This window comes from Agelaius phoeniceus, chromosome 8 (genome assembly GCF_051311805.1).
Source record: "Agelaius phoeniceus isolate bAgePho1 chromosome 8, bAgePho1.hap1, whole genome shotgun sequence".
NCBI classification, from domain to species: Eukaryota; Metazoa; Chordata; class Aves; order Passeriformes; family Icteridae; genus Agelaius; species Agelaius phoeniceus.
The window spans coordinates 15,668,256-15,695,029 of NC_135272.1; the positions used below are offsets into that span (position 1 = coordinate 15,668,256).

At 36.4% G+C, this 26,774-nt stretch overlaps 1 protein-coding gene and 1 long non-coding RNA gene across 10 annotated transcripts in view; one reads left to right on the forward strand and one right to left on the reverse strand.

The window, feature by feature from the left end:
* KCNT2 (potassium sodium-activated channel subfamily T member 2) overlaps positions 1 to 26,774 on the reverse strand; it is a 115,370-nt gene that overhangs the window by 16,385 nt on the left and 72,211 nt on the right. For 3 of the 7 annotated variants that reach the window (XM_077182069.1, XM_077182070.1, XM_077182074.1), the window contains 11 exons: positions 25,523 to 25,631; positions 20,163 to 20,271; positions 17,875 to 17,931; positions 16,648 to 16,797; positions 15,288 to 15,517; positions 14,352 to 14,568; positions 13,004 to 13,109; positions 12,602 to 12,774; positions 10,858 to 10,929; positions 8,000 to 8,134; positions 3,718 to 3,829 (listed from right to left, as the gene is read on the reverse strand). In XM_077182069.1, coding sequence (XP_077038184.1) covers positions 3,718 to 3,829; positions 8,000 to 8,134; positions 10,858 to 10,929; positions 12,602 to 12,774; positions 13,004 to 13,109; positions 14,352 to 14,568; positions 15,288 to 15,517; positions 16,648 to 16,797; positions 17,875 to 17,931; positions 20,163 to 20,271; positions 25,523 to 25,631 — 1,470 coding nt within the window. The remainder of the gene's footprint in view (positions 1 to 3,717; positions 3,830 to 7,999; positions 8,135 to 10,857; positions 10,930 to 12,601; positions 12,775 to 13,003; positions 13,110 to 14,351; positions 14,569 to 15,287; positions 15,518 to 16,647; positions 16,798 to 17,874; positions 17,932 to 20,162; positions 20,272 to 25,522; positions 25,632 to 26,774) is intronic. The other 4 variants (XM_054638578.2, XM_077182071.1, XM_077182072.1 and 1 more) reach the window with 3 other exon arrangements.
* LOC143694634 (uncharacterized) overlaps positions 1 to 26,774 on the forward strand; it is a 57,432-nt gene that overhangs the window by 13,257 nt on the left and 17,401 nt on the right. Inside the window, exons 1-6 of one of the 3 annotated variants that reach the window (XR_013183223.1) lie at positions 1,525 to 1,647; positions 2,398 to 2,463; positions 2,588 to 2,634; positions 11,685 to 11,873; positions 16,108 to 16,150; positions 21,549 to 21,891. This is a non-coding gene — a long non-coding RNA (uncharacterized LOC143694634). Of the gene's footprint in view, positions 1 to 1,524; positions 1,648 to 2,397; positions 2,464 to 2,587; positions 2,635 to 9,346; positions 11,874 to 16,107; positions 16,151 to 21,548; positions 21,892 to 26,774 lie in introns of those variants that run through there. The other 2 variants (XR_013183222.1, XR_013183224.1) reach the window with 2 other exon arrangements.

The window sequence follows — 26,774 nt, forward strand, 5'->3', positions numbered from 1 at the left end:
GAAAACATTTTTAATACTGGTTTTGGAAGGACTGTAACAAAAACATGAAACAAATATTATCTTGAAAGAAGTCAAAAGTGTAAAAGTCCTTTACTCTAAACATAGTTTCTTCCTACAAATATGCAGCATCTTTGTTCAACAGGTGCAGTTTTTCAGGTTGAAAGACATTGATCAATGTATACGTTGTTTCAGTCATCGCATCTCAAACTGCATGGGCACATTCCACCCATTCAGTTTTAAAAGATGGAGGGATATCATCTGTGCTTAGCTCCTGTTAACCTGCCCCAATTCCTTGGTGCTGACAGTGGACTGTGATGCTGGTCCAGGAAGTCTCCTAGGAACAGGAAACAGGAGCAGAATCTGGTACAGAAGGGCAGGAATGGCACAGGGGTCAATCAGCGCCCTGGTGCTGCTGGCACACTCTTTCTGGCACTGAGCAGGATGCCATTTGCCTTGTGGCCACCTGGACACAGCCTGGCTCAGGCTGTCAGCCAGCACCCCCATCTCTGAGCAGCCTTCCAGCCACTCTGCCCTGTCCTGCAGTGCTGCAGAGGGGATGGTGACCCAAGGGCAGGACCTGGCCCTTGGCCTTGCTGACTGTCATACAACTGGACCAGGCTGGTTTAGTTTCCTTCCATCTCTTCTGCAGCCTTGCTTTTCCTTTATCCTTGCTTCAAAGAGATGTGTGAGAAATATTATCCTACTTTCTAGGAAAGAATAAATTATTTTTCTGGTGTTGATATGGAACAACTTCCTAAAAACCTGTCAGTTCAACAGTCAAATTTGTGTGCTAATTGCTAGTACAATTTTAGAATTTATGTAAATTGTTAGCAATCTATGTAAAATAAGACACAAATAATAAGAGGTACCAATCTCTTTTTATAACTCATATGTCATTATTGTTTTTTATTACTTAATGTTAATTCAAATCTGTTTACTACCTGAATTATATTAAAGAAAAAAAAAATGGAGACAGGAAATAGGAGGCCCCATCCTGAAGGTTAAAAAAGCAGCCTGCCTGTGTGTAAATTACTGCAAATATACTGGGCCATCCCAGATAGACTTCTGCTCACCTAACATCTGTGTGCTTATCCCTGTGGAAGATACAAAATCACAGGATTGGGTTTGATTAAAAGATATAGGAACTTGTACTTATTTCAAAATGATCACTTACAGCTTTAGAATTTTTGTCAGTAACACCTGCAATATTTACTTGGAACAAAGCCATAGCAAACTGAAGTCTGAATCCTATCCAAAACACTACAAACCATTTCTTTCAAGAAAGAGGAGTGGTTACCTCAGTTTTCTTGTTATGCAAGACAAATGGAGAACACAGATGTCAAGTTCAGAGTGTGGGTGTTTCGTTTTTCCTTTTCTCTGTTGTATAAAGGCCACTGTGTTCTCCTATGTCAGTGCTGAGTTTACTGTCAGATTTATTTATCTCTAAAATGAGAAAAGTTGCAGCTGCAACAGCAGATGGACATCTGATTTGTGTATCTGTCTTCTGCAGCCCATTAGGTTGAAAAGCCAATTTTGCAAGTGTGTTTCACTGCTACCTCAAGGCAACTTGCCTGATATTCTCAGTCTTCCTGAAAATGAGGCGCTTAATGCAGAAATAACAAGCAGCTGTATGTCTGACTGCTTTAGGTAATTTTTACTGGAGTTTTTAATTGCCTTTCATTTTGCATGAGGGAGTTCTGAAAGATCAAATGAACTACAGCACCACCTGTGAAGTTCACCCTGCAAATGTTAAGATGAAGTGACTGGGAAATATTAACAGCAGGCAACTGCAAGAGCAGTGAAGGAAATGTTCTTTCTTTAAGATAAATTATCTACCTCTGTTTCAGCAGAGCATAGTTTGGATAGGAAGTTCATTAAATGTTCAGCTTTCAACCTATCCTCACAACTTTTGCACAATAAATTAACAAGATAGTCAAGAAGTTAAAATATTCTTAAGTATTTCCAGAATATTTGCTTGAAAAATTAAGGAGCCTAAGTAAAGAAAGAAAGAACTGAGATAAAAATCCTGGTTTCACTGCATTGAAGTAGACAGCCCACAGAGAATTCCAGAATCCAACTGGAATCGGATTAAGGGAATATGTTAACAAATAATTTCAAATTATACATAGTCAGTCACTGTATACCGAGACATTAAGCTTGGTTGAAACACAGTGTTGAAGCCCCAGCCAGCTGCTGGCCCTTGTTCCCCTCAAAGAACTGGCAATGCAGATTCCAGCCAGTTGGAGCTTATCCTTCATGGATTTACCACAGAGGGAGGAACTGCAGGAGCCACAAGGGCAAACCTTAAAGGGTAATGGGGGGGTGGCATTATCACAGCAAAGCTGAGCCTCCTTCCTCAAACAGCTCCTCTTTAACTTTTGTCTGGTTTCCTCACAGCTCTCCAGGCTATGTCTCTGTCAGAACACCACCTAGACACAAGGTAAAGCCTTCATGCTGCTACAGGTAAAGATAACAAGTCACTAAAGGCCACCCAGATATTTACATCTTGTGTAAATATGTACATGTAAGTGTGATATTCAACCGAGTAAAAGATTTACTTCTCATCCTCATCCTCTCATCCATACAGGCTGAATTTTAGCATTCAATCCCTCTGTAAAAACCTGGACTGGGAAGGTAAGTTTCTATGGAAAGGCTCTTTTCCATGAAGTATATATTAAAATTACCTACATAAATATTGTACAGTAAACAGTGAACTTTGAAATCCCCAAAATTTAGGAAATTTATGGTACACCTAGGAAATGGAAATTATATGTTAAATCTGTATAATGGTAATGATTTTGGCATGAATTCAAATTCACCAAGACATGTAAGATATCTGACGTGCACCAGTTGGGAGGGTACATAAGAAAACCCAGCAATCATACTGATTGATAGACTGATAGGGGGAAAGAAAAGAATGCAGTGAAGGATTTCTGCCCTTGGAGACTGTCATAGTTGATATTGTCTCTCACAAACTTAGAATATGGTGGGTAGGTCAGATCACCAGGGAAGATTTGTGAGAAAGAGGATTGTGCTTGAACTTAGAGAGTTAAACAGATGCACAATATTACTTCATATGCTCCACCTGTTTTAAGTAACAGTGTTTTGAATGAGCAGATTAGATTTATCTCCATACAGCCACAGTTCCACAATTTGAAAATGCCAAATATGCATATAGAATATGAAGGTTTTAGTTAACATTTAAGTAGTGTCACTGTCCCTCTCATTCTGACAGAGAACAATTACTGTTCTCCAACTGTCCCATTAATGCCAGTATCTCCAACAGGTACACCAAAATGTGTATAGAAGACACAATTGTAGTGCCTTTAAAATGAAGAGGAATTAAAAAATACATTCTATTAAAAGCTGTATGTTTTAAGCATTTAGTCAGTTAAAAGATGTTCCATGTTAATTGCCTGTGTCAGCCTCTTGGACACCAACATTAACTCTAAATATTTAATTATCCAAAAATATTTCATTTTCCATGAGCAGACTCCACCAGAGAGTTGGTTGATTAATATTATATTGTAAAATTATTCAATCAAAACAAACTTTATTCTTAAATGAGGGCAGATTTTTGAAAAAAGATTCTTTTACAGTAGCTCTACAACCATAAATCATTTCACTGTTTCCACTTGTTTTGAAATCTTTGTTACAAAATCAGAAAAAGTAATAAAACTGTAACATTTAAACTGAGGGTGGGGGAGATCTCCTTACCTTTTCCAATTTGGACAGAGCAAGAGAATAGCAGTCTTTGGCTCTGAACTGCATGAATCTCATGTTGGCTGGGTGAGTTAGCTCTGTGATAATGCTCAGGCTGGAGAACAACCTGCATTTTAAAAGAATGTCATGGTTATACTTCTAATTATAACAGTTCACAAATGTAAAGCTCTACACAGCTTCAGCTTGTGCTTGTGCCCATGTTTTAAATGAAGTCCCTGAACCTGTGGTGGGTCTGGGTCCAGTGAATTGCTGGTCCAACAGCAGAGGAAACTACAACACATTCTCTGTAGAATTCACCAAGAAGCACACACTGAGCTCACAAAATACTTAAATGCTAGAAAAAACCAACTTAATTTCATTATTTTTTATTTAATAGTTGGTACAATATCACAAATCTATAGCAAACAACAAATAATGCAAAAGTTTAAAGCTTGTACTTGGTACCTGGTTGCATGTAAAGTATGACTGATTTATGTACCCTTTCCAGTTGGTTTTTCTTTCTTGAGGTCTGTTTGTATGCTGTGACTACAGTCTGAGCAATATAGATGAAAAGTGACACTTGTGGGAGTTGCTGAGAAAATGTATGTTTATGTATACTTATGTTCTCACTTTGAAATATTTACATATACAAAGTATTTATAACTTAACACCAATTCAGCCTTCCAGTAACTGAAAGCAGTGAAGAGAGCTCTACTGTGAACTGGCTGAATTACACAGATCTTCAAGCAGCAGACTCAAGAGCCCCTCCCCACTACTCAGGGCTCCAAGAAACAGATAGAAAATCATAGTTTACACTATGTAAATATGAAACAAGGTGGAATAGAACACATATTATTATTCAAATCTTTACAGATTGTGTCAGAAAGTGAGATGTACATTTGTAGCCTCTTTTACTGACCCTTGAGCTACTTATCTACACTTAGCAATAGGTAACTGTAGTACTAATTACATCATTGATATGGCTTCTGTCTCACTTTCCATGGAAGCAGCATTTGATAAGTTAGTGTCAAATGGAATTCAGTGCCGCACCCTTTTGCAAGTCTTGTCCTTTTTCCTCACTTTTGCAGGGAGAAACATCACTGAAATGGCAATTCAAGCAGAGACTAAATGTGAGGAAACATATATCCAGACTGTCTGTCAATATGTGTTAATCCCACACTGTATTTGAAAACTAACACTACTGAATTCAGAATTAGAAGTAATAGGAAATTAAAAGCTAATCTCATGATAAAATATACACAGCAGGAAAAAATGCAGGCTGCTATGTTTCTCTTAAAGATGGTTTCCTATCTTTCACTGAGATATGAAAAGTAATTTATATTAGGAAATCAGTTTAAAAACTGGTATTGGTAAAATATTTTACTTACGATTGCCTTTTAGCTGAATTAGGGGAAATTGCTCTCTAGGAAGTCAGGGACAGATTTCATCTTGCCCTGGGTGTAAGGCACACTGCCTGTCAGCTTTTAGCACTGGAAAGGCTCCATCTGGGCAAAGATCCGTCTCTTCTACCCCATTCTAGTAAGAAAGGACTGGATGGGGAAGAGAAAGCCCTCACCAGCCTGATGGGAGGCATGGCTTGCTGTTGAACTCATATTTGGAAATCAGACAAGCAAGGGAGACATGTAGTTCTTTCCCAAACCACAATGACAAACCCAGACAATCATGCAATGCCATCATAGCACCTCATTTGGTTTATCTCTAAATTGATGATGACAGCTAAACACCAGCCAAAACACTGACCTGTAATCTGTACTGCTGGCAACAGGCTTCCTGCAGGATTTGAAACACAGCCTTGAAGAGGTTAACTAATAAAACTCTATAGTGGTACAGACCTACTGCCTGGGGAAATGTGCTGTTATTCTGAGGAAGGCTTACACCTGTCCACAGGGACTCAGTGCTTGGCTTCCTCTTTAATTTTCAAAAGTGAAAAGCATCTTAAGGTGTAGTCCAAGACTATTAATTTCTCCTTTTATGTTTAAGCTGTGATAACTCGTTCCTAGTGTGCCCATTTGAGTCACGCTTCTGTACTCCAATGTCAGGTAAGTCAGTGCTGTGTCACAGATGTAATTGGGCTGGCACAGCTTGTAGCCCTAAAGGTGCTAATAACCCTGTGCTTACAAACAATGCCTCTGCCTTCCAGGGCGGGGAGCACACTCTCCTGCAAAGCAGGATTGCTAATTTATGTAAATCGGGGAATAATGACCCCACTGGTGTGTGAGAACTGCCAGCCTGGGCTGAAGAGCCTGGGTTACTGCAGCTCTGACATGGCTTTTTCAGGCCTCAGTAACTCACACCAGGGGTGTTCAGATCAGCCTGTACCCTCTGAATGGTCTCACCTGGTGACACCAACGTGGAGCCTTTGTCAGTGATGTGATAGTATTGAAAGCAGCATATTAAATCCAGGGGGTTAAAATCCCTCTTTAACACGACAGTTGGTGTCGAGTGCTCTTGCTCTCTACCATGTCCAGTCTTTTCTTCATTACTTTCTGATATTATTAGTTATTCATAAGTAATGAAAAAGCTTTCAATATGTTCTCAAAGGTCATTTACAAAACTATTTACCTTAGTGCTATGAATGTAGTTTATTCTGTAGAACAGGTGAATGCCACTACTTTATGCCTCTTCCCAAAGCTTACTTATTTCTACAACATTCACATAATATAAAAATGCAGTGAAATTATTATATGTGTTCTAGGGGAAAAAAAAGAAAACTAGTTTATGCAATACACTGTTTGTGAAAGTTTACAAAGTTTTATGAAAAAGTGTTGTTAAGTCCTAAACCAAAGTATTTATTTTAAATTACTTTGATTGTAAATATGCAGTGTTAAAGCAATACTGACCCAGACATAGAGTTTGTACACGACTTAAAGCTGCCATCTAGTTGCAAACAATGTGCAAGACAACTGAAGGAGTGTACACTAACATCTAATGGCATCATATCATATGTAATTTCTCTTTTACAAAGTAGAACACAGCTAGGGAAAAACCAATTTTACAAGTTTACTTTTGATACAGCTCCTTTTTCCATTTGGGGGTAAACTGTATTTCTGAAAAACTGATATATGTGAACAACTTTGGTGAGTGCCCTAGCACTGTATGGTTAGGAGTAGATCTGAGTGATGCACAGATAAAGTTCAATTATAGCTTCAACCCAAATTTCATAGGTGTGAGTATGAATCACACACCTGTGCAAGTATCAGATACCAATTCAGAAACTGAAATGTTAGAAAAATGCAGAATTAACGTTTCTTGTGCAATGCAGCTTTTGCTTCCTTTGAGCACAAGCAGAAATGCAAAGAGCATTAACTGCATTCTCACAGAGCTGCATTAACAAAAAAAGCTCCTTTGTATTTCAATGAGCTCAATTTTCTAAACCACTGGATTCAAACCACTTTACTATGCATCTCTCTCTGGTCTTTTGTGGAAGGTTTGCCACAGAAAACAGGTAACTGCAATAAAAGCAACATTGAATCATACTCAATTTCCTTCCAGGTCTTATTAGAATGAACACCAGGAAGTGCTAGGCTTAAACCCCAAATCAGGGAGGCATTTCATAGCTGACTGTGTACTGTGTTTTTTGTTTTATGTGAGATTTTTTGGGTGTTTTTATTCAGAAAATAATATTTTTCTCAACTCAAAGTGACATATTTTCTTCATACTCACTGAACCAAGATATTGAACACAAAGGCTTTAATTAGGAGAGTTGTTAAAAGGAACAGCAAATCTCATTTTCATCACAAACTCCTCAGCCTGTTTACTAGACTGATCATATTATACTCTCATGACTCTTGCCATGTTGCTGTCAGATGTAATGTTGTATATATGTGCCTAAAAACCTAACTTTTGTGCAAAACTAAATATTCAAAATGTGAACACTTACTACTAACTTCACAGTGATGCAGTGCTTACCTTTCAGCATTAGAAGGATCTGTTTTCCATGTGGGCTTTAGCATTATTGTGAATTTTCTTTTCTCAACTATCTTTCGTCCTAAGTCTTCAAGAGTAGCTTTATTTTCCTTCTGTAAACCTGACAGCTAACTTGTAAAATGATTATCTGGTTTTGGGATGCAAAGCATTTTATTTGAGCTATCAGGAGAATACCTCAGGATTCTGAGAATTGCTAAGCAAAAAAAGTTTGCCCATGTAAGACACAAATTCATACAAGGGAAAACTTAAGTAGAATAAAAAAAAAAAAAAGAATAAGCTCTTGGCACAAGAGGCATCAAGTATTTCACAATTAGTGAGGATGTGTAGCTAGATTTCAAAAATGCTTTACCTGAAGAGGGTTTGAACGTTCACAATAGTCTTGGCATCTGCCATGTAGTCTTCCTCAGCACTCATCGTGCTTTCCTTGTCCACCACCACCATGTTAGCTGCAAAGGTGACCCCACACCTTAATAAGTCATCTAGGCTTTTGTGAAGAGAAAGAGGGAGAAAGAAACAAGCAACTTAAATATGGAACACCTGAAAGATTAGCCATGGGTTGGCATCTGCAGATCAGCTACGTAACAGCTTCCAATATAATCAAGGACAGCATCTCAATTAATTGGCAGAATAGAATATAGAATCTACTTCAGTAGGTTGTTATAGTCCCTCTCTTTTGTTAATGACAAATTTATTTTTTTTAATAAGCCTTTAACAGTTACTTGGGAACACTTTGGCCTTATCCACTGCAACAAATTGCTCCACTGCAGTTACATCTGACAATAGAAAAACCCAAATAAATGCTCCTGGTTGTTCGTTCCCACAGTTTTATTTTGGTTTCAAAATGTTAATTAATTAGCTGGAATGTTCTCAGGATGCTTTTAGGAGCAGCTGCAGAGCAGCAGAACTTTGTGAACAGCTGGACAATGTTTATGTGAAGCCCAACCACAGAAAACACTCACAGACAGCTGAGTTACAGTTCTCATCATGCCTTGTACCTTTTCTCCAAAATGAAGCATGTTTCAGCTGTTTTAACTACAACATTTTCCACAGATCCTAAGCGCCTTTTGACAACTGTGGTGGGTTTTTTTAACAATTTATTTTGGAAGAATCGATACCATTATTTTTGAAACTGCAATATCACTGATGGTTGACTACAACAAAAGAAAAACTGATTTTATGTGATCTATGAACAACTGCAGTGCATAAGTAGAAGTCCAAACTTTTTTTCTAAGTAATTTGTATTTCTGCTTTTTCAGACTTTCAGTTGATCCCTGAAAATACCAGCATATTCTGAAATATCCAGGTTTTCTGCATTTCAGTGTTTCATAAGCTCAACAGCTATTCTTATTTTAGCAGTTACCTGTGGCTGGCTTGTGGAGAATTTGAAAAATGCTAATGTGGAAGTATTATAATTCTACTTCTCAGGTACCTCGAGCTAAAGATTTCTCAAGATTGACTAGAGTTCTACACAACTTTGCAATCTGTTCAGTTACAGATCTCAAATCCTACCCAAGGGCTGGGGGAGAGGTACCTACTAATTGACACATTTTGATGAAGTGATCTCTGCTATGAATTCTGGTAAAGCTGGTTTTTTGTGAGCCATCTACTTCTAACAAAACAAGAATGGTAAATGAAAGTAATTTCTTTGGTGGTTTTCTCTCTGAGATTATGATACTTCTTTGCTGGTAAACAAATGATAAATATTTGATATACTTATAGATAGTAGGTGGTACTTTGAGAATGTATTTTATACTCCTTAATTAAGAAAGGAAAATGTGCATATTTTATAAAGTATTTCTTATCTACAGATGGTCAGATCTATTAGTTGTATAAGATTTAAAAACATGGTGAGGAAATCACAAGGAATATGTACGAACTATATTTTTAGAAGTATTCTTATTAATGATAACAGATGTCAAAAAAACCCTCTACAAACTGCAGTTGCTTATTGCACCAGGAATGAAAGTGATTTTTGCATCAGAAAAGATGCAGAAGTTCATGCTGGTATTACTGTGAACTTCTGAATTCTGAATAATCACTTATTCCAAAGACTACATGCTTCATTTTTTTAAAAACGCATTTAATTCTGAAAGAACAACAAAACACCATTAGGGAGGGATTTGGCAATTTCCATTTTGAAGTAAACTCAGTAAATTTAAACAGAGTTTAATTTTCTACATTAGTAGAACAGGTTAACATCTGAGTTATTAATTACTTTAAATACTTTGAGTATTCCCTCTTGAGTACACATTTTGATGCTATTTGGGTTTTGTCTTTTTCCTTTTATATCATCTCCTTACTAAAACTATCTCATGTTTCATTTCCAGGTTGGGAAAAAGGCAACAATTTAATTATTCTGCCATTATGAGTTCTTTTTATAATTATTAAGTATTTAAGAGTTAATAAAGTAGTAGATATTAATAACGTGTGACACTTTCTTGCTGCATAGGAAAAAAATGTAAAGTAAGTAACACTTCTGTGGGGTCTTCATAAACCTCACAAGGACCTGGTATCACCAAGGTAAATCGTTAAATGTATCACTATTACAAGCAGGAAATAAGCTTTTTGATTTCTAATTAATATTATGGGCTTGTAGCTCCAATTCAGTATGCACTATGTAGTGAAGCAGTTTTCTTTAAATTTACAATCTACACTGAGGAGTTTACTAAAATATTCATGAGCCCTTGCTCTTCTCTTGTTTCTGCCTGATTTTCACATTAAGGTTCTGTTGCTAAACCTATATCCATAAACATGTATTAGCAGAGGTGAAGACAGAAATGTAGGAGTAAGTGATAATTTAAGTAGTGTAAGATGAAGACTTTTGGACACATTCAAGACTGTTTACATTCTGTAGCTGTCTTTACAGAACCTGAGTCAATGAATTGCAAGAAATTTTAATTCAGTACAGACTGACACTAGAATCAGGGCTATAATCTGTTCATTTGTAGAAACATATAAACTCACCTAAATAAGTGTTAATCTTACGGTTTTGAACATGTTAACTTGTGCTCCCTGTCATGCTTTTCCCAAATGGGCTCCTTTATAAATCAGAAATGTGAAATCCCAAATTACAGCAGACAGACACAGACTATGCATGCAGAAAGCTCATCTCCAACTACAACACACACAGCAGAGCATGCAATGACAATACACACACCAAACCACTGAGACTACAAAGGTAAGTTTGCTAACAGTTATTTCACCTACTTGTCGATAGAGCCCACCATGTAGTAAACCATTGGAAACCAACAGATTGCATCCAGAAAATGCATATCTGGCCTAAGCAGCAGATGGAATTACAAAATGAAACACAGTATCACAACAGCAGCATCTCTTCCAAAATATTTTCATCAACTGGTAGTTTGGGGTTTTTTAAAAAAAATAACTTTCTTAAACTTTGGCATTATGATGTCAGTTAAAGCAGGAAATAGGTTTTCAGAAAGCTGTGAATCAACACTTTGCTGTGATCATAAAGAATGATCAGAATTAACATGCTTATATTAGTAAATGCACCTCTAAAATCAGAAATGTTATGGCACAGGACAATTCCAAATATAAGAACAAATGAGTAATGTCAAAGACACACTACCAAGTTATACTCCAATGGGTGTCTTAGGAGGACTTAAAATAAGCATCAACAACTCTTAATTAAAATGTAAAGTGGAAATCAAATCATCATTTGGGCTTTGTGACACCTACTGCTTTCAAGCCTACTCCCTTTCAGAGGAGTCACTGCAAGCTCTGCATAGAGAGAGACAACAGTAAGGGTGCTGGTTTAATTAGCAAGCAGAGCTTTTACTTCACATTAATCCATCAAAAGTGTGTTTAGCTATAAGGTGTCACAACAGCATTGAAGTGTGTGAAGTTGGGCACTGTGCTGGCAAAAGGAGCTGGCACTAGAGGGCCCCCTGAGCCCATGGCTTTGCTCTCACACTGTCAGTGGAAGTGATTTAGCCTCATTTAGGCTTCTTAATTTGTGTAATTCACTGTATGTCATAGTACCTACATAAAAACCTTCTGTTTTGCCAACACAGGTGACTAAGGAGCTGCCTGAGGGAAAGTGGGACACTTCACAGCAGGAAATAGGTTTTCTACAAAGCAGGCCTTTGTAGAAAAAATCACTTAAACTGCAACAGATCTGCACAAATGGAAGTGTCAGCCCTGGAATCACAACCTACAAGACATTTTTGCTTTCTTAGCTTGTTCTACTATTCTGTGTACAGGTAACCTCCATTTCTGTGTCTTTCAAACTGTGATTTTAAGTAGCTGAGCTGTACCAAAGTGTTGCAAAAAAAAACCCCAAAAAGCTAATTAATTATCAGATTATAAATGAACCAGTCTTGACATAGGCAAATTTCTCTGAAATATTAAAATCAGGCAATGAGAAAAATTTCAGCAGTCGCCAAGAAATATAAAAGTAACAATAATACTGCAGGTTTAAATTTTCCTCCATGGCTTTAAATAGTTTTAGATAAAATGTGTCTGTGGGTGTCCTTTTGGCTTAAAGAACTGTTTATCTTTGAGTGTAGAGTTATTAAAAATATACCTAACTGGTCCAGGCCACTAAGTGCATTGTGTTAAGTAGGTTAGTGCTGTCATGTAGCTGTGAAACTGTTATACAGCTTGCTTTTTACAGTGTTTATTAGCTATTTAATTTTAGCAGTAACATTCACATTTTTGGGGGTGATTTAAAAAAAAAACTTAGCTGAAACATTGGCCATGAAGAATAAGAATATTTAAGTTTACTATGGCCATTAACAGTCAATAAAAGTTCAGTTTTGTATATGACAGTGAACATGCAGTATGATTTTTGTCACTAACTTTTCTCAAAGATAAGTGTGCCATAATGTTTTTGATTTTCAGCCGGCCATGTGAAAAGGGGTCATCTATTGAATAATGGTAAAATGATTTTAAAACTTATCAGAAAGGGAAAAAAAACCATTTTCCTTACGGGTTATCCAGCAGTAATACAATGGGGTTTAGTTCTTTCTTTGGTCGGTAATAAGCTCTCAGTGGGACAATGAAGTTGTATAAGCCATTTCCAGCAGTTTCTGCTGCAACTATAATCAGTTTGTTTTTGAATCCATAGGCTTTGGCATCTTCATAGTAGTTATGCTGGCATCCCTAAAATCGGAGTAAAAAACAAGTTCAGTGGATGTGAACATTGTATTAGATGACCCAACAGAGACCTGGTTAGACATAAACGCTTGGTCATGAAAGGGAGGAGAGAATATAGTATTATAGAAAATACTGCACAAACTTCATCTCTAAGGAGAAATCAGAATTTGGCTCTGCTCAGATGCAAGAGATGAATGAGAGTGCAGGATTATCCAGTAGCAGAAGCCCCCTTTACCTTATCTAGTCTTAGACAACAGAAGGGTACTTTTTCATGCAGAAGATGACAAAAGGTAGGAGAACTTCCAATATAAGGAGAGTAAGGAGGATAGCCTTTGGCATACCTAAAATAGAAAAAAAACCATTTTTCAGTATAGCAAATTAGCAAAACACAGCTTCCTACCCAAGTGTTTTATGGGATGTTTATACATACGACCAAGTTTCAGACCAAGCACATAAAATGAACTATGTTTAACAGAGGTCAAAAGAATGTATTTTGCAGCCAGTTCACCAGAACTTAGTGAAAGCTGCCATGCTTTTGGGGACTGAAGGAATTTTGCTTGGGTTTTTGAAAAGTCTGTTGTTTCATAGTGTGCTGTCATAGTGTTTTGAACTGGAAAAATTAAAAAAGGGAGGAAAGAAAACAGAAGTAACTGTACTTCTGCTCTTCCTTCTCCAATTTTTTTTTTCAAACATTTACCAAGAATGAGTGAAGTCATTACCTTTTAGCTTTAATAATGTACTTTCAAAATGGCTGAAATAAATTCTAAATGGCAAACCCTCTTCCCGACGAGGTGAAATTTCTAATTGGCCTTAGTGCTTTTTTACAGGAGACATTTTAAATCCTGCTGTTTCAGTCTGCACATTTAACATGACTTTTCCTATTATTTTTGTCTCTGGAGCTTGATAATCTTCCCTGGGGCTTCTCATGCTTGCCATTGGTGGAGATGGGAAACTCTGCTGGTTGAGGCACTGGCTTAATTGTGTATTTCAGTTTTAACACCCCTGTCAGCAACCCAATAAACATAATTGCTCATCTGCACAGCAAGATTGAATCTTCTGGGTTTATCTGAGTAATGCATCATTACTTTCAGTAACACACTAACAAGCATTTTGAATTAGATGTGATAATTTTGTCCCGTATTGCTTTTTTGTCATTCCTGCATTTTGAAGTCGCATACCGAGCTCCAGAGTTCCAAAGCCTGTTGGATGATCTGATTATCACTACATTTTCATGACAGGAATACTTATCTGTTTACAAATTTGTTGAGTGCTAATGTAATAATTATAGAAATAAAATAAAAGGCCCTAGAATATGCTATGAATCCATTGCAATACATAACCTCAGCTTTTAGAACCGTAAAGAGAAAATCTCCAGCAAACAGAAGAGTTTATCTGTTGGGTGGTTTTGTATTTCCAAGTAGGCTTATAGCATTCTGCTAGCATTTCCTTGATGGGAATAATTCCATAATTGGACTTCATGGGACTTCCGTCCTAGAAGTGCTCAGATGGATCTGCATTCCAAAAAAGATTATCGATGCTTTTTACATCTAGCATTAACTTTTCGCTTTATTTAACATACGTACTCAAAGCCTGCAGAGACCTCCTCATCGGAGGGGGTGGTTTCATCCTCGGACTGGTCGCTGAGCAGGTCGCAGGTGGGCAGGGAGGAGGTGTCAGCCACCTCCAGCACGGGGGCGATGCTGGGCCTCCTGCCCTCCCTGCCCCCCTGGGCAGGCAGTGCCAGCGTGGCACCGCTGGCCCCGCGGCACCCCGTGTCCTGCAAATCGATGGCCACGGTCCCTAGGGCAGGGAAACAGGGAAAACATCATCTCCTCAGTGCTGCTCAGAACCGGGATCGGCATTCCCGCATTTACTGGGGACTGCATGGCAAAGGACTGGCAGCTACACTGTGCTGGGTGTGTTTATTCCATTAAAATAAAACAAATACTTCAGCTGTACTCAAGGAAAGCAACGCTTTTCCTGACCATTAGTCTGTGTCTTCTTGTTAAGTGCCTCTTTAAAATCATACCTTATATAATCAGTCCATATTAATATGCATCAACAACCCGCAGATTTTACTTAAGGTGTTTATTAAATTAAAGAAGCTCATGAAAACTTCTTACAAACAATCAGGTATGAATGACAAAGAAGTACTCATATGATTTACCCACTGGTTTTGCTTTGCATACACTTCATTATTACTTTTTTATACTACAGTCTTAATTAGTTTATTTCCACCTTGTCAAGTAAAAGAGAAATCAAATTCCATTTGTTTGTTTGGGGGTTTTGGTTTGTCTGCTTGTTTGTTTTTGTCTGAGTTTTTCTTTGGTTTGGTTTGGGTTTTGTTGTTTGTCTGTGGTTTTTTTTAAATGTGATAGCAAATGTTTGAAGTTTTTATATTCATTCTCTCTATTCATAATTACAGTTTCTTAAAAGTTTAGGAAGATGCTTTAAAATGGGCTACTCATTAAATAAGAATATGTTGTGATCTTGAAATTTTTTTTTTTTTTTTTACTTACCCATGCTGGCTATTATACTGTGTACTGGTAACCTAGATGCTCCATGATAAGATAATTTTGATTCATGGTTTTTTCTATGCTTTTCTTGCTTCTTAAAAGCAGAATTCTCTTCTTTGGTGATATTTATATAAAAGCATATATCAGTAGAACTCATGATATATCGAGGACCTGGATTCAGCAAAATGTTTTTGTTATCTTCCTTTCTAACACCAATCAGACAGACTCCAAACCTTAATTAGAAAAGGAAAGGCATGGTTCATTTTGCATAGTCCTGCAAACACCAGAATTTCCATTGTCAAAAATGAACCTCAGGTATATTTTTATTCTTTGCACATTTTGAACATTTGCAGCTTTCTGGATGACAAGGATGTTTGAAAAATGTGTTCTGCTAAATAGGCCACATCAAATCAAGCAGATTTTATGAGCTCATGAATTCCTAGGCAGTTGAGTGTTTTTTGTAATGCCCATAATATTCTCCTAATGTTATTCTAGTTGATTTTTTCTGTCAGATGAATAGTCCTTTTTGGGAAAATATTGGTAGAAAAATGGATACACGATATGAAAAATTATTAATCATGTTAAATTGTTCCATTATTTATAAGTATGAAATGGAGACCATTTTCATAATTCATTTTTCCAATTCACTTTTAAAAATGTATTTTATTAGTTATAGAAAAGAAGGAATTACAGAAAAAAAACCCTCTTTCTCTCCTTGATTAAGTATGAGAATGAACCCAGCATTTAGGATTTGATAAATGCTTATTTTATAAAATATATAAACATACATGATTTGTTTTTATTTTGCATGTTTATCTCACAGAGCAGCACTGGAAAAGTGATGCATCATCTGGACCTTAAAGCAGGTATGTTATCATCTAACAGAAAAAAGAGTTTTACGTTTGAACAATTACCAGAATGTACCATGTGACACCTTTAAACTGAACATTTTCCTTAATATGAACAAGCCACAAAGGAAGCCAGATTTCCAGCTGAGTCCTAAATAAATTTTAAAAACCCCACACCCTCCCACCCATTCATTTCTAGATTGTTTTGGACTTGGAAAAGGACTGTTCTTCTTGAAAAACCTGCAAAAAGTGCCCTTTTTTTCTGGTTGTCCAGCTTATCCTTTATATCTGTAGAACACTGTTCTCTTAGACTGAGGTGGGCTGTTCAGGATGAACATGAGCTTTTACCTGACCAGCTCTAACTCACAGAAATAAATCCATATTAGTGGCCAGATACTTAAACCCAGGAACAGATCAATGTGCAGTACTGTGCCTTTAGTGCAGAGCTACGTTGCAGGCAAAACAAGCAATTATTTCTTTGAACTTTTGATGGTTGATAAGAAAAATAAACATACTTTTTATGTGCATGGAAAGAAGCATATGTGAAGCTCTTCCCCTCATACTCTGCAAAAACTGTACTTTCTTCCAGGTTGATGTGATACACTTCATTACCAGAGCATCTGCCATACATTTTCTGCCATTGTTCTGGTGATTGCTGACTCTCCCTGAAACATAAAGAGAATAATTTAACACTTAATGCAAAATTCTTATTAATCAGAATGGTATTTCCTGTAAATAGAAACTACAAACGTCTACTGAAAAGGTCCCATAGGCTAATCTGAAAGAAGTGTTTGAGATCAAATCTTGGTAATATTTTAAGTGCACAGATTATTTTGATGTATTAAAGAGCATTTTCTGCTACGTAATAGACATATGAGAGTATGTACTTTATTATCAGGAGAGAGGTGGCTCAATTACTTTAAAATCACACCATAATAAGTACATCCATGGCAGCTTGACAATGACAGGTAAAACCAGCAGCACTCTCATGACATTCATAAAGACAGTTTCTTCACATGCTTTGTGGCAGACTCTTTGGTTCCTGTCTGAGTATCATTAATACCAACTTATGTAGGAAAGAGTCACTTGTCTTTGGTCATTTGCTCGGTAAGAGAAATTTTTCTGCATTTGCTTATCACTGATCTTTATACTCTGAGTATTTTTGGTTCCTGTGTCTTGTAGACTATTACAAGTACATAGCTTCTTTTCTCTAGTGCAAGAAAATAAATTACAAAGCAGATCACCCTTTACTCTATGCAGCTGCTGCCCTTAATGCAAACAGTTCAGTGCAAATTTCCAAACTGCAGCAACCCCAGCACTTGTAGCCCTGGAGCTCCTGGGAACTTCATGATTAAGTTTCACATGGAAACAAGGTTCTGCCTGCATGATTTTCACTGGAGGTAACTGGTGCATATACACACAGATACGTGCAGATAGGTCATGAATCTGCCAAGTGTGTCCCGTGTTTTGCCACTTGGAGTGAAGATCTCAAGGTCCCTGGACATGCTCCTTTAATGCTCATTTGTACATTCTCAATATCTTAACACAATTTATATTTTTCTCCCATTTACCATGTTTCTTCACTCTCATCATGAAAACATTTTGTTTCAAGATGAAAATACGTGAACCATTTTTGTTACAATACTATAAATAGTGTAGTAGGTATAGATCAGCAGAATTAGCTGTGTAATTTCAGAGCATTTCCCCTTATTTCACTTTTCCCCCTAAAATAAAATGGTCACCTGTTTAATGTCTGCTTGGTTCCAGTGAGTTGTCTGAAAGCTTCCCATGGGGCTGTACTGTAAAGATCACATTAACTCCAAGTCAGAAAGGTTATTTTCTTCCAGTATTTTCTATCATCAAACAAACCCTAATAGAGTAGTATTACTAGTTTAGATAAACAGATAACAGTTAAATATAAATGTTAAGATTATTAATTACGATTAATAATGAGATTATAAATAAGATTCGAGGTAGAATTTTGGTGTCTCACAGACTAAAGTTTTGAATTCCACAAACAGCTGAGAAGACAACAGGATTATTTGCACCTCCTGAACAGGTATTTAAAATTTGAGTTCTACATAAGGTTTAATGCAGGTGTTAATAGCAACCATGATGATAAAAGGATAATTAAACAGGAAGTAATGTAAAGGAAAGCACTTCACTATTAACATTGGGAAGTCTATTTAACAAATTATTTTCATTATGTAGATCTAATTTAGTATTTGGTTTGGTTTATAAATACATGTATATAAAATTTTTATTTGCAGTTTAAATAATTTGCTTTCACCTGATATTTTTACTTAGCCTAACTCAACTGCTCATCTGACTTCATCTTTCATATGCATAAATAATGGTAATTTCACCTTCTTTAACAACTAGCAGTTAATTTACCTCTTGTTCAACAACAGAATACATCTGGAAAAGCAAAAAAAAAAAAAAACCCCTCTGAACCGTAAGTTGGTCAAATCCCAAGCAGTTTATCTCTGCAGTACAATGACAAATGTCCCTATTTTGGAGTCTAAGAATAAATGCTCTGAACAGTGCTGACTACAGTAGATAATTAATAACTAGACATTTTCACTTTTTCAGTCTTTCTGTTTAAATACAGAAGAGTATTCTTACAGTAACATATAGTGTACATTCTTACTGAAACACACATTATTTTAATCCTTCTGGATTCAAAGTAATGCTACAACTATTTGTGCAAAAACTTTTTTCTTTTTGCTCCTAGTATACAATGACCAGACTAGAAAAGAGTCTCTTTTATTATGCTGGTTACATTTATTAATTCTGATTGCAAAAGAAATCTTAAGCACTTTTGAATTCTGTGACAGTTACTTTGCATCACAGTTGGGAATCTGTAAATGATCAATGTGACTGTGTTAAACAATGAAATGCTGAAGTTCCTAAGTACAGCAGAAATCATTTCCCTTTTCTGTGTATGGTTTTGTGCTGAAGGAAAAATCCCTGACAGCTGTTAGGAAGACTGCTCTTCTTTTACGTGCATGTAGTCTGAAATAACTGGAACAGGCTCTGGATTCTGTGCATGTCACAGAATTACAAGGCAAGCAGATAAAAAAATGTATAAAGAATGTTCTTCACCACAGTGCTCAGCAGGTATCCAAACAATGTTTTGTTGTCTTCCTACTAGGAGATTCTAGTGCACAGTGCCACTAAAATCTTGACATTTGTTGTTCTCAGTAGTAAAAGTTCCATTCTGGGCAAAGGGGAATACTAGAAATGTCATATAGAAGGTCAAATAACTCTGCTTATAAATATATATATTTACTGGGTTCATGATTACTTGAAAAAGAAGTTAACATGTTACAAGACTTCTGTAGTGTATATGCAGCTATTCCATTTCTACAAACATGTTTAGAGATTCTCTCTTTATTGCATCTGTGTGCCCACAACATTTCAAATTAAGAATACCTTATTATTCCAAGAATAAGCATAAAAGAGGTACACCAGATCTGGTAAAATTATTTTAGTAAATTCGGAGTTGTTTTACTGTGATTATGCAGTCTGCAGAGACACCATAATTCTGCACCCCTTCCAGCAGTGTGGTCATGTTAAAAATAAAAATCATGGATATTTGTTTGCCTCTTAACATACAGGCACAGAGAAGCAAATACCGTAAGTCATCAGAAAACCATTTTTTAGTTCATTGAAACACACCTTCAAATTAATCTATTAGAATAGGTATTCTTAGGACTTGTTACTGCTCATGAGTAGAACTTTGTGATAGAGACACTTCAATCAACTAAACTAGAAATTCAGTTTTTTCATATTTTATATTGTGGAAGGCACAATGGCATGCAACAAACCCTTAAACACTGGGGGTTTGTTTAAGGGGTTTCGAAGGGGTGTTCTCTTCAAAACTATACTGCCTTGAGTAAGGCGTTTTGATGCTTTTATTGTGCAGAAAGTTCTATTTTCTTTTTTTAAACTGTAGTTGTGTGGGAATCCAGGGTAAGCTCTTTTCCAAATATCAGCTATGACTTTCTCTATGGTAGCATATACTTACTGTCCCCTAGATGTATGAACCAGCAGAGTGATTAATGTAGAAGTAGCTGGACATATACAATTTAGAGCTAGCATAGCATATTTGAATTCCTCTTCACATACAACATGATCTGTAGGGGAAAAAAGAAGGATACAAATTATTTTACAAAATTACCAGAACAGAATTATCACTTCCTTGGTCTAGGAAGATGGTGAAGATGGATCAATCAAAAGTTGGCCCAACATCTTAATTTTCTGCTTGAACTTGAAAATCAGCTGTGTATGATTTTCCCTGTCTGTGCTATCTAACATGGATGGCTGCTGTTTTAAATCCAGATCACAGTTAAATGCTCTCCAGTGCTTGCTGATGGCATGAAAAGGAAATAGAAATAATTTTTTAATGTAATTCCCATATACCTGTGACAGTATTGAAATGGCTATTAAAAGGGACAAGCACAAAACTTGTAACTGCTTGTCAGTGTAGAAACATAAAGTCAGAGAGGCTTTGTAAAACCATGAAGGCATTTAATACCAAGTCAGTTTTTTCCCCTCTGAATTTCGTCTTTGGTTCTTTCGATGGGATCAGAATTTGCTCCTAAACAGAAAGAATATTACAAGTAGTACAGTTGATGATCAAAACATAGGCACATGAAAATTGCTGAGTAAAGGCAGGCAAACAACCTCCCCAGCTAGACTTGAACTCTGCACACCTAATTTCTCTGCTTCTGGTTTCACCAACGTGACACTGAAATCCTTAGAACCACCATGCCTCTCTAAGCTGCTTTCCTAGCAGAATTTATTGTATAGCTCCCTGAAAATAAAAGTGAAGGCATACTGTGCCTTTTCTGTTCCTTTTCCTTTGAAATATCTAGAGGCTTTTCAGTAACAGAATCATTTACTACTGAATTGAGTAATTAATTCTCCTATTTTCTGAAGATCAGGGCCTATTTAAATGTCATAGGGAAGGGATGAATTTAGTTATATAAAGACACTGTCAAATATAGGACAAAATTAGATTTTTCTTCCTGTAAATATATTTCAGCTGTAGCAATTAAATATTTTCTGCAGAAAATGTTTCAGATAGAAATATGTTCTTTTAGTTGACCATATGCCATTAATAAACCTACTTGAATTTCAAACTAGAGAGGGTAAGGCATAGTTGGTGGCTTGAACAGAATATCTGCAGTCCATTACCATTAGTGAGATGACAAAGATATATGGAAGTGAATACCAACTTCCTGACACTGAAAGAAAGAGAATTCTTGCGATTTTTTCATTTGTATAGGATTTTGCCAAATAACCTCCCCTTATTTTTTGTTTGGAATGTTGTCATATTATCACTAAACATTTTGAAAATACAAGAAAGAAAAAATACACAGGGTCATGATTTCATCGCCTGTTATTTCAGATCTTGTATTTGAACCCAAATGTACACGCTGGCCTAAATATATACAAATGAAATTAATAAATCACAGATGGCACAATGAAGATGAAAACTGTAACTTCTACCCTCCAGATGCACTCTACTCTCTAACATCTATGGTGAACTTTCTTGGCAGATCTTTATGTAAAATATAATGTTACCAAAGAATACAGCACACAGCAAACAGAGACTGCTGTCCTACAATAGCCTCTTAATTATGTCTGTGTAAGAGATTCACATGGTGTTGTCAAGTGTTTTTACATCAGGAGCCTTGGAGCTGGACTTGTGGACTATTTCTGCACCTGTTGGAGACTCTGACCTTCCACAGGTAAGTTCTTATATTAGACACAGACCAGGTCAAAAATGCCTTGCTCATTTCTCCAATTATTTGACAGTTTCTAGCCTTCCTATAATGTTCCTGTGTTTTCTGTGTATGCTCAGGCCTTGTCTTGAGGAGAATTACACAGAACTTTGTCTGCTGCATCTTTCAGAGGTGAGCAGGGAGGGAGCTGGAGGACAGCTCTCCCCCTCCTCAGGTCTGGGACATCAGTCATGGCCCCTGACAGCAGGCACCAGAATCAGCAAATTACTCATGCAGTGTGACAGTGAGGCAGCCCAGGAAATTGCAGTTTGTCTTGAAGTGAATATTAAATATGTCATGTCAGCTTGCCAGAAAAAGAAGCATTTTGATTGAGTTTATACTAAAGAAATATTACATGTAGAATTTCCCTAAGTTGCTGTTTCTGTTGAAAATCTATTTTGAAGGCAGTTTTGTTGCTAAGTCTGTCTCAAATGGATGTAGTAATGCAGTGGGGTGAGTTATGGTTTCTGTGATGTTACTGAGGATAAAACAGACTCAAAATATTGATTTATGCCTGCAGCAGCAGCCATGTGGTAAGAATGACCTAGACCTGGCACAATTATTCTGAGAAACCTTACTTTTGTCAATTTGATAAGTTAACATGACCACTACCAGATCTGATAGAGAAAAATGCCCATCCATTACCTCTGGACTATTTTTATCTGTAATTGGACAGATTAATCATCTGCTGCATTTAATATCCATTTAGGTGAATCTGGACTATGTTTCTTTGAAATAAACTACTGAAGCTTTGATGTCAGACTTCAACAGTCCGTGCTAATTCATGGGTGCATTTTGAATAGATAGAGAATGTCAAAATGTATCCCCATTTCCTGGAATTGTAACTATATGTAATTTCCAAATATTCAGAGTAAAGGATATATATACACACACATACACACACACAAAAATTATAAAAGTTTTAAGTTCAGCTCAGAAAATATTGAATTTAGTAGTCTGTGAATTGCAAAAATATATTGCTCTGCTGTGGAAAATCTTCACTTTATTTCCCATTTGTGCTGAAATGCAAGGCCAGGAGCTTGCACCAAGCTTGCACATGGCCTTTTGTAGACTTGTGTGTTTGAAAGAAAAGTGGGAAGATTAAGAATCTAACTGCCAGCATTATTGAAAGAAAAACTGGGCATGTTAAGGCATTTTTATTTTGGAACTTACTAGGGAGAAATCAAAGTATTTCAGCTTAAGAGATAAGATAGTTCCCCATCTGATAACTGTCATGTTAACAGCAGCTGTGTATTTAAAGTGTTCACACCTTAAACTTGCAAAGGGTTTTGCTGGGACAAACATTTATGCCACTGTAGCAATGTTAAGCAGGTTAATATTTTAAACAAAGTAGTTAAAATTCACTGTAAAAAATATCAGAAGGCACAGAATGCAAGGATGTGTGTGTGGCACCAGGTGGAAAGTCAGGAAACCTGACTTTCTGACAGATCATATGAGCCTGGCCAAAGTGCCTCCATTCTCTTGCTTTGAGGACAAAAATAAGTTCTCATTCTCTCATTAAAGACATGGAGGATGTTTGAGTCTTGTTTGCAGGATGGGAATACATTATAACAATTGCTTTTCCCATATACTGTTTCCTACTCCTATAGGAACAGGCAGTCAGTGTCTGAATTTCAGGACTGCCTCATGCAATCTAGGAGGACTGGTCAACCTAATTTAAGCTGCTGAGAAACTGGACTTCTAGTGCTTTATACACTTTTAATGTATTTAAAAGTTAAACTTCAGTTAGGAGGTCTATTTGGTTGTATTTCGTCATATTTGACAGCTGTAGTCTCTAAACTTGTGTGTAAAGAAAAAATTAAAAAAAAAGGAAGAAGAAGAAATCCTATTACTGAGCATTTCAGGTTTATATATTGTTTTGGGAAACCTCTGGAAGAAAATAGCCATTTTTTCAAGGAATATCAGATTTAAAAGAAGCTTTTACATTAAGGCAGTAATAAAGCAGCCCTGAATCATAATAGGAAAAGCACTTAGAAAAATATTCCAGATGGTTGTGACAAATTTCACTCGTAAACACTCTGGACAGGTCTGTAGTCTGCAGCCCCCGCTGGGTACATGTTTCAGGATGATGAAGTGCTGGGTGACATCAATACCAAAGGGAGATCCTCTCAGGAAAATGTATGCCAACTAATATTGTTCTTGTGGCTCCAGCAGTGCCTGACCATTTGCAATAGGGGAACATCCAGTAGTGATGCTGAAGTTCAGTTGAAGGAAATTTTACCAAAAGAGGTTTTCTGGGTTTTTTGGTTGTTGTTTTTTGGTGTTTTTTTTTGTTTTGGGTTTTTTTTTAAATATAGTCCAAATTCTATATCACTTTGAACAGACATGAAAAATTGCCTCTGTCTTAAAAGTCTAGTTGTATATAAGCTCCTACAGAGACAAGCCATTAGGAATAATGAAACTCTCTTAAAAGCACAATTTGGAACAACAAATTAACACTGTTCCTGATAAAGGAAAGTGGCCATGGCTAAGGGAGCAGGGATTATGTTTGTGCTGGCTGGTTTTAAGGGGGAGATGAAAAAGTACCATCATTCTCATCACAGCATGAGCCTTATTCCCCTCTGTGCCATTTCATAGCTTGAGATTACACTTTTATAACTTCAGAACTGCCACTGATGGGGTTTCTTCTTCTTTCTAACCCAGTGGTAAATTCCACAGCTTTTAAAATTACAGCTTTAACTGTTGCTCTGGAGCCATTCTGCTGGAATTTACTTTTTCATCACATTCTGGGATGATGGAGGAGACTAATATTTTTCCATAGAGTTTTTTTTTTATTTTTGCATGAATCAGCAATCTTTTCTTCCTTGGAATATCATTCAAGAAAATTGAATTTTCAAAATTGCAGCTGAAAAGGAAAGCTTCTCTTTTACTTCTGAGCTATTTCTCCAAAAGTATTTGTGTGTTTTTGCACATGAGTATTTGTACATCTACGTACTTGCATATGTGACTGTTTGATATAGACAGAAAGAAAGAGAAACATATAATGCAGAGAAATAGCTTGTCAAATAAAAGGTGGTAATCTCTTCTTACAAGAGTGACTTTCTCAGATTTCTTAACATCATTTTGCATTTTATGCCATGGTTTCTAAGGCATGTGTTTTACTAGATAGAGAATTAAATTATATATCTCTTCCCAAAATATTTGCAAGTAATTAAAATCATGTTTTCCATACCACTTGGTAAAAAACAGTCCAATGAGAAGATTTTTCCCTCAACAATTTGTTGGACTAAATCTGAATAGATCTTCTTATATACCCCTTAGTAACTATGTTTTAGTAGACAGAGATGAATTCCAGCCATGGGTACAGTAAGCTGGAGACTTACCTGGGTCTGGAATGAAGGAGTAGTTATACATCACATAATCATACTCTCTATATTATGTAGCATAAAACTATTAATTCTTTAAAGTGCTTGTAAGTAAGTCTTTATCATGGCTAGGATGTATATTATTTTACAAAACTGCACATTTAATCAGTTTCTAAGTAGTAAATATGCCCAGGGATTCTCACTTTGTTGTGTTCATGAAACAAACTGTCAAACACTAACAAGTGCTGAAATGCCAGCAATCTTCCACTTACCTGCAAACTTGATGTGGAATTTATTCTCAGGCTTCAGTATCTGAACATACAAAGGACAATTTGGAGCAAAGTCTTTAACTGCCCATGCTCTTAAAATAGTTTGGTGATCCTAGAAGTAAGAGTATGAGAGGGTGCCAATGAAATAAAAATAACCATGTCAGATTAGAAAAGGAGTCTATTATCAGTTGCTCCATTGAAGAAAACTCATTTTAAGACCATGTGGCACCAGCTGGTATGGATGTTTATGTGCAAGTTATATAATTACTATCACTTATTAATTTCCAGCAATCTTCCACTAATAAGCTATTTTGACCCTCTCCTATCTTTCTGCAAATGCTAATGATTGTGTTATTTGGAAAGGGGTAGCATTTGGATATGGAATGATTGTGTGAAAACTTAAGATAGCAGTGATTAGTTATGTCTAATTAATCAAGAATTATGTGGCATAGATGTCCTTACAAAGAGACTCATAATTAAAATAGCATTAAATGATGACATCAGGAACTGAGAGTTTAAAACTGTGGGTAATTCTAAAAATATCAGTTTAATTAAAAGCAGATCTGAATTTTCGTGGAACTAAAACATTTGCACAACTAATGTCAGGATTTAGCCAGCTATTAACCAAAGATTCCAAGAGATTTTTCAGGCTGTTAGTTTTTGTTCTTGTTACCACATGGCAAGAATGAGTTAACTGCAGGGTGAACACTGCTATCCATAAAAGTCATCTATGTGATAGTGCATTCATAGTTTGAATTGTTGTGATGTAAGACTAATTCCAGTGTATCATCCATCAGTTTTTATTTGTTTCAAAACAAAAAGAAACATTTCAGAGCAGTATCTAGGAATCCATTCCTGGATTGAAATGCCTTACCTAGTAATGAAATTGGTGGTATTTAAAGATAAAATATAAAGAATGATTCATTATGTTTGCAGCATCAGCAGTAAGAAAAGGTTTCAGACTTGTGAACACAAGGGAAAATCTCTGCCTGGAACAGAGTGTAATTGACATTTTCAAACCATAATATTTTCTTATCAATTGAGATGTTAGCAAGTTGTTCTACTAGAAAAACTAAAATGGAGTCATAAGAGGATGGCAAAATACCTTATTTCACATTTTTCTTATTAGTAGTTTTATAGACGTAGGATTGCTCTGCCAGCCAGGAGAATTAAGAGCATGGGTGTAACCTGCTGTAGGTTTTCCTTGTATGCAGCCACTTTTTTTTTTTTACTTTTCTATAACATATGGCAAGTT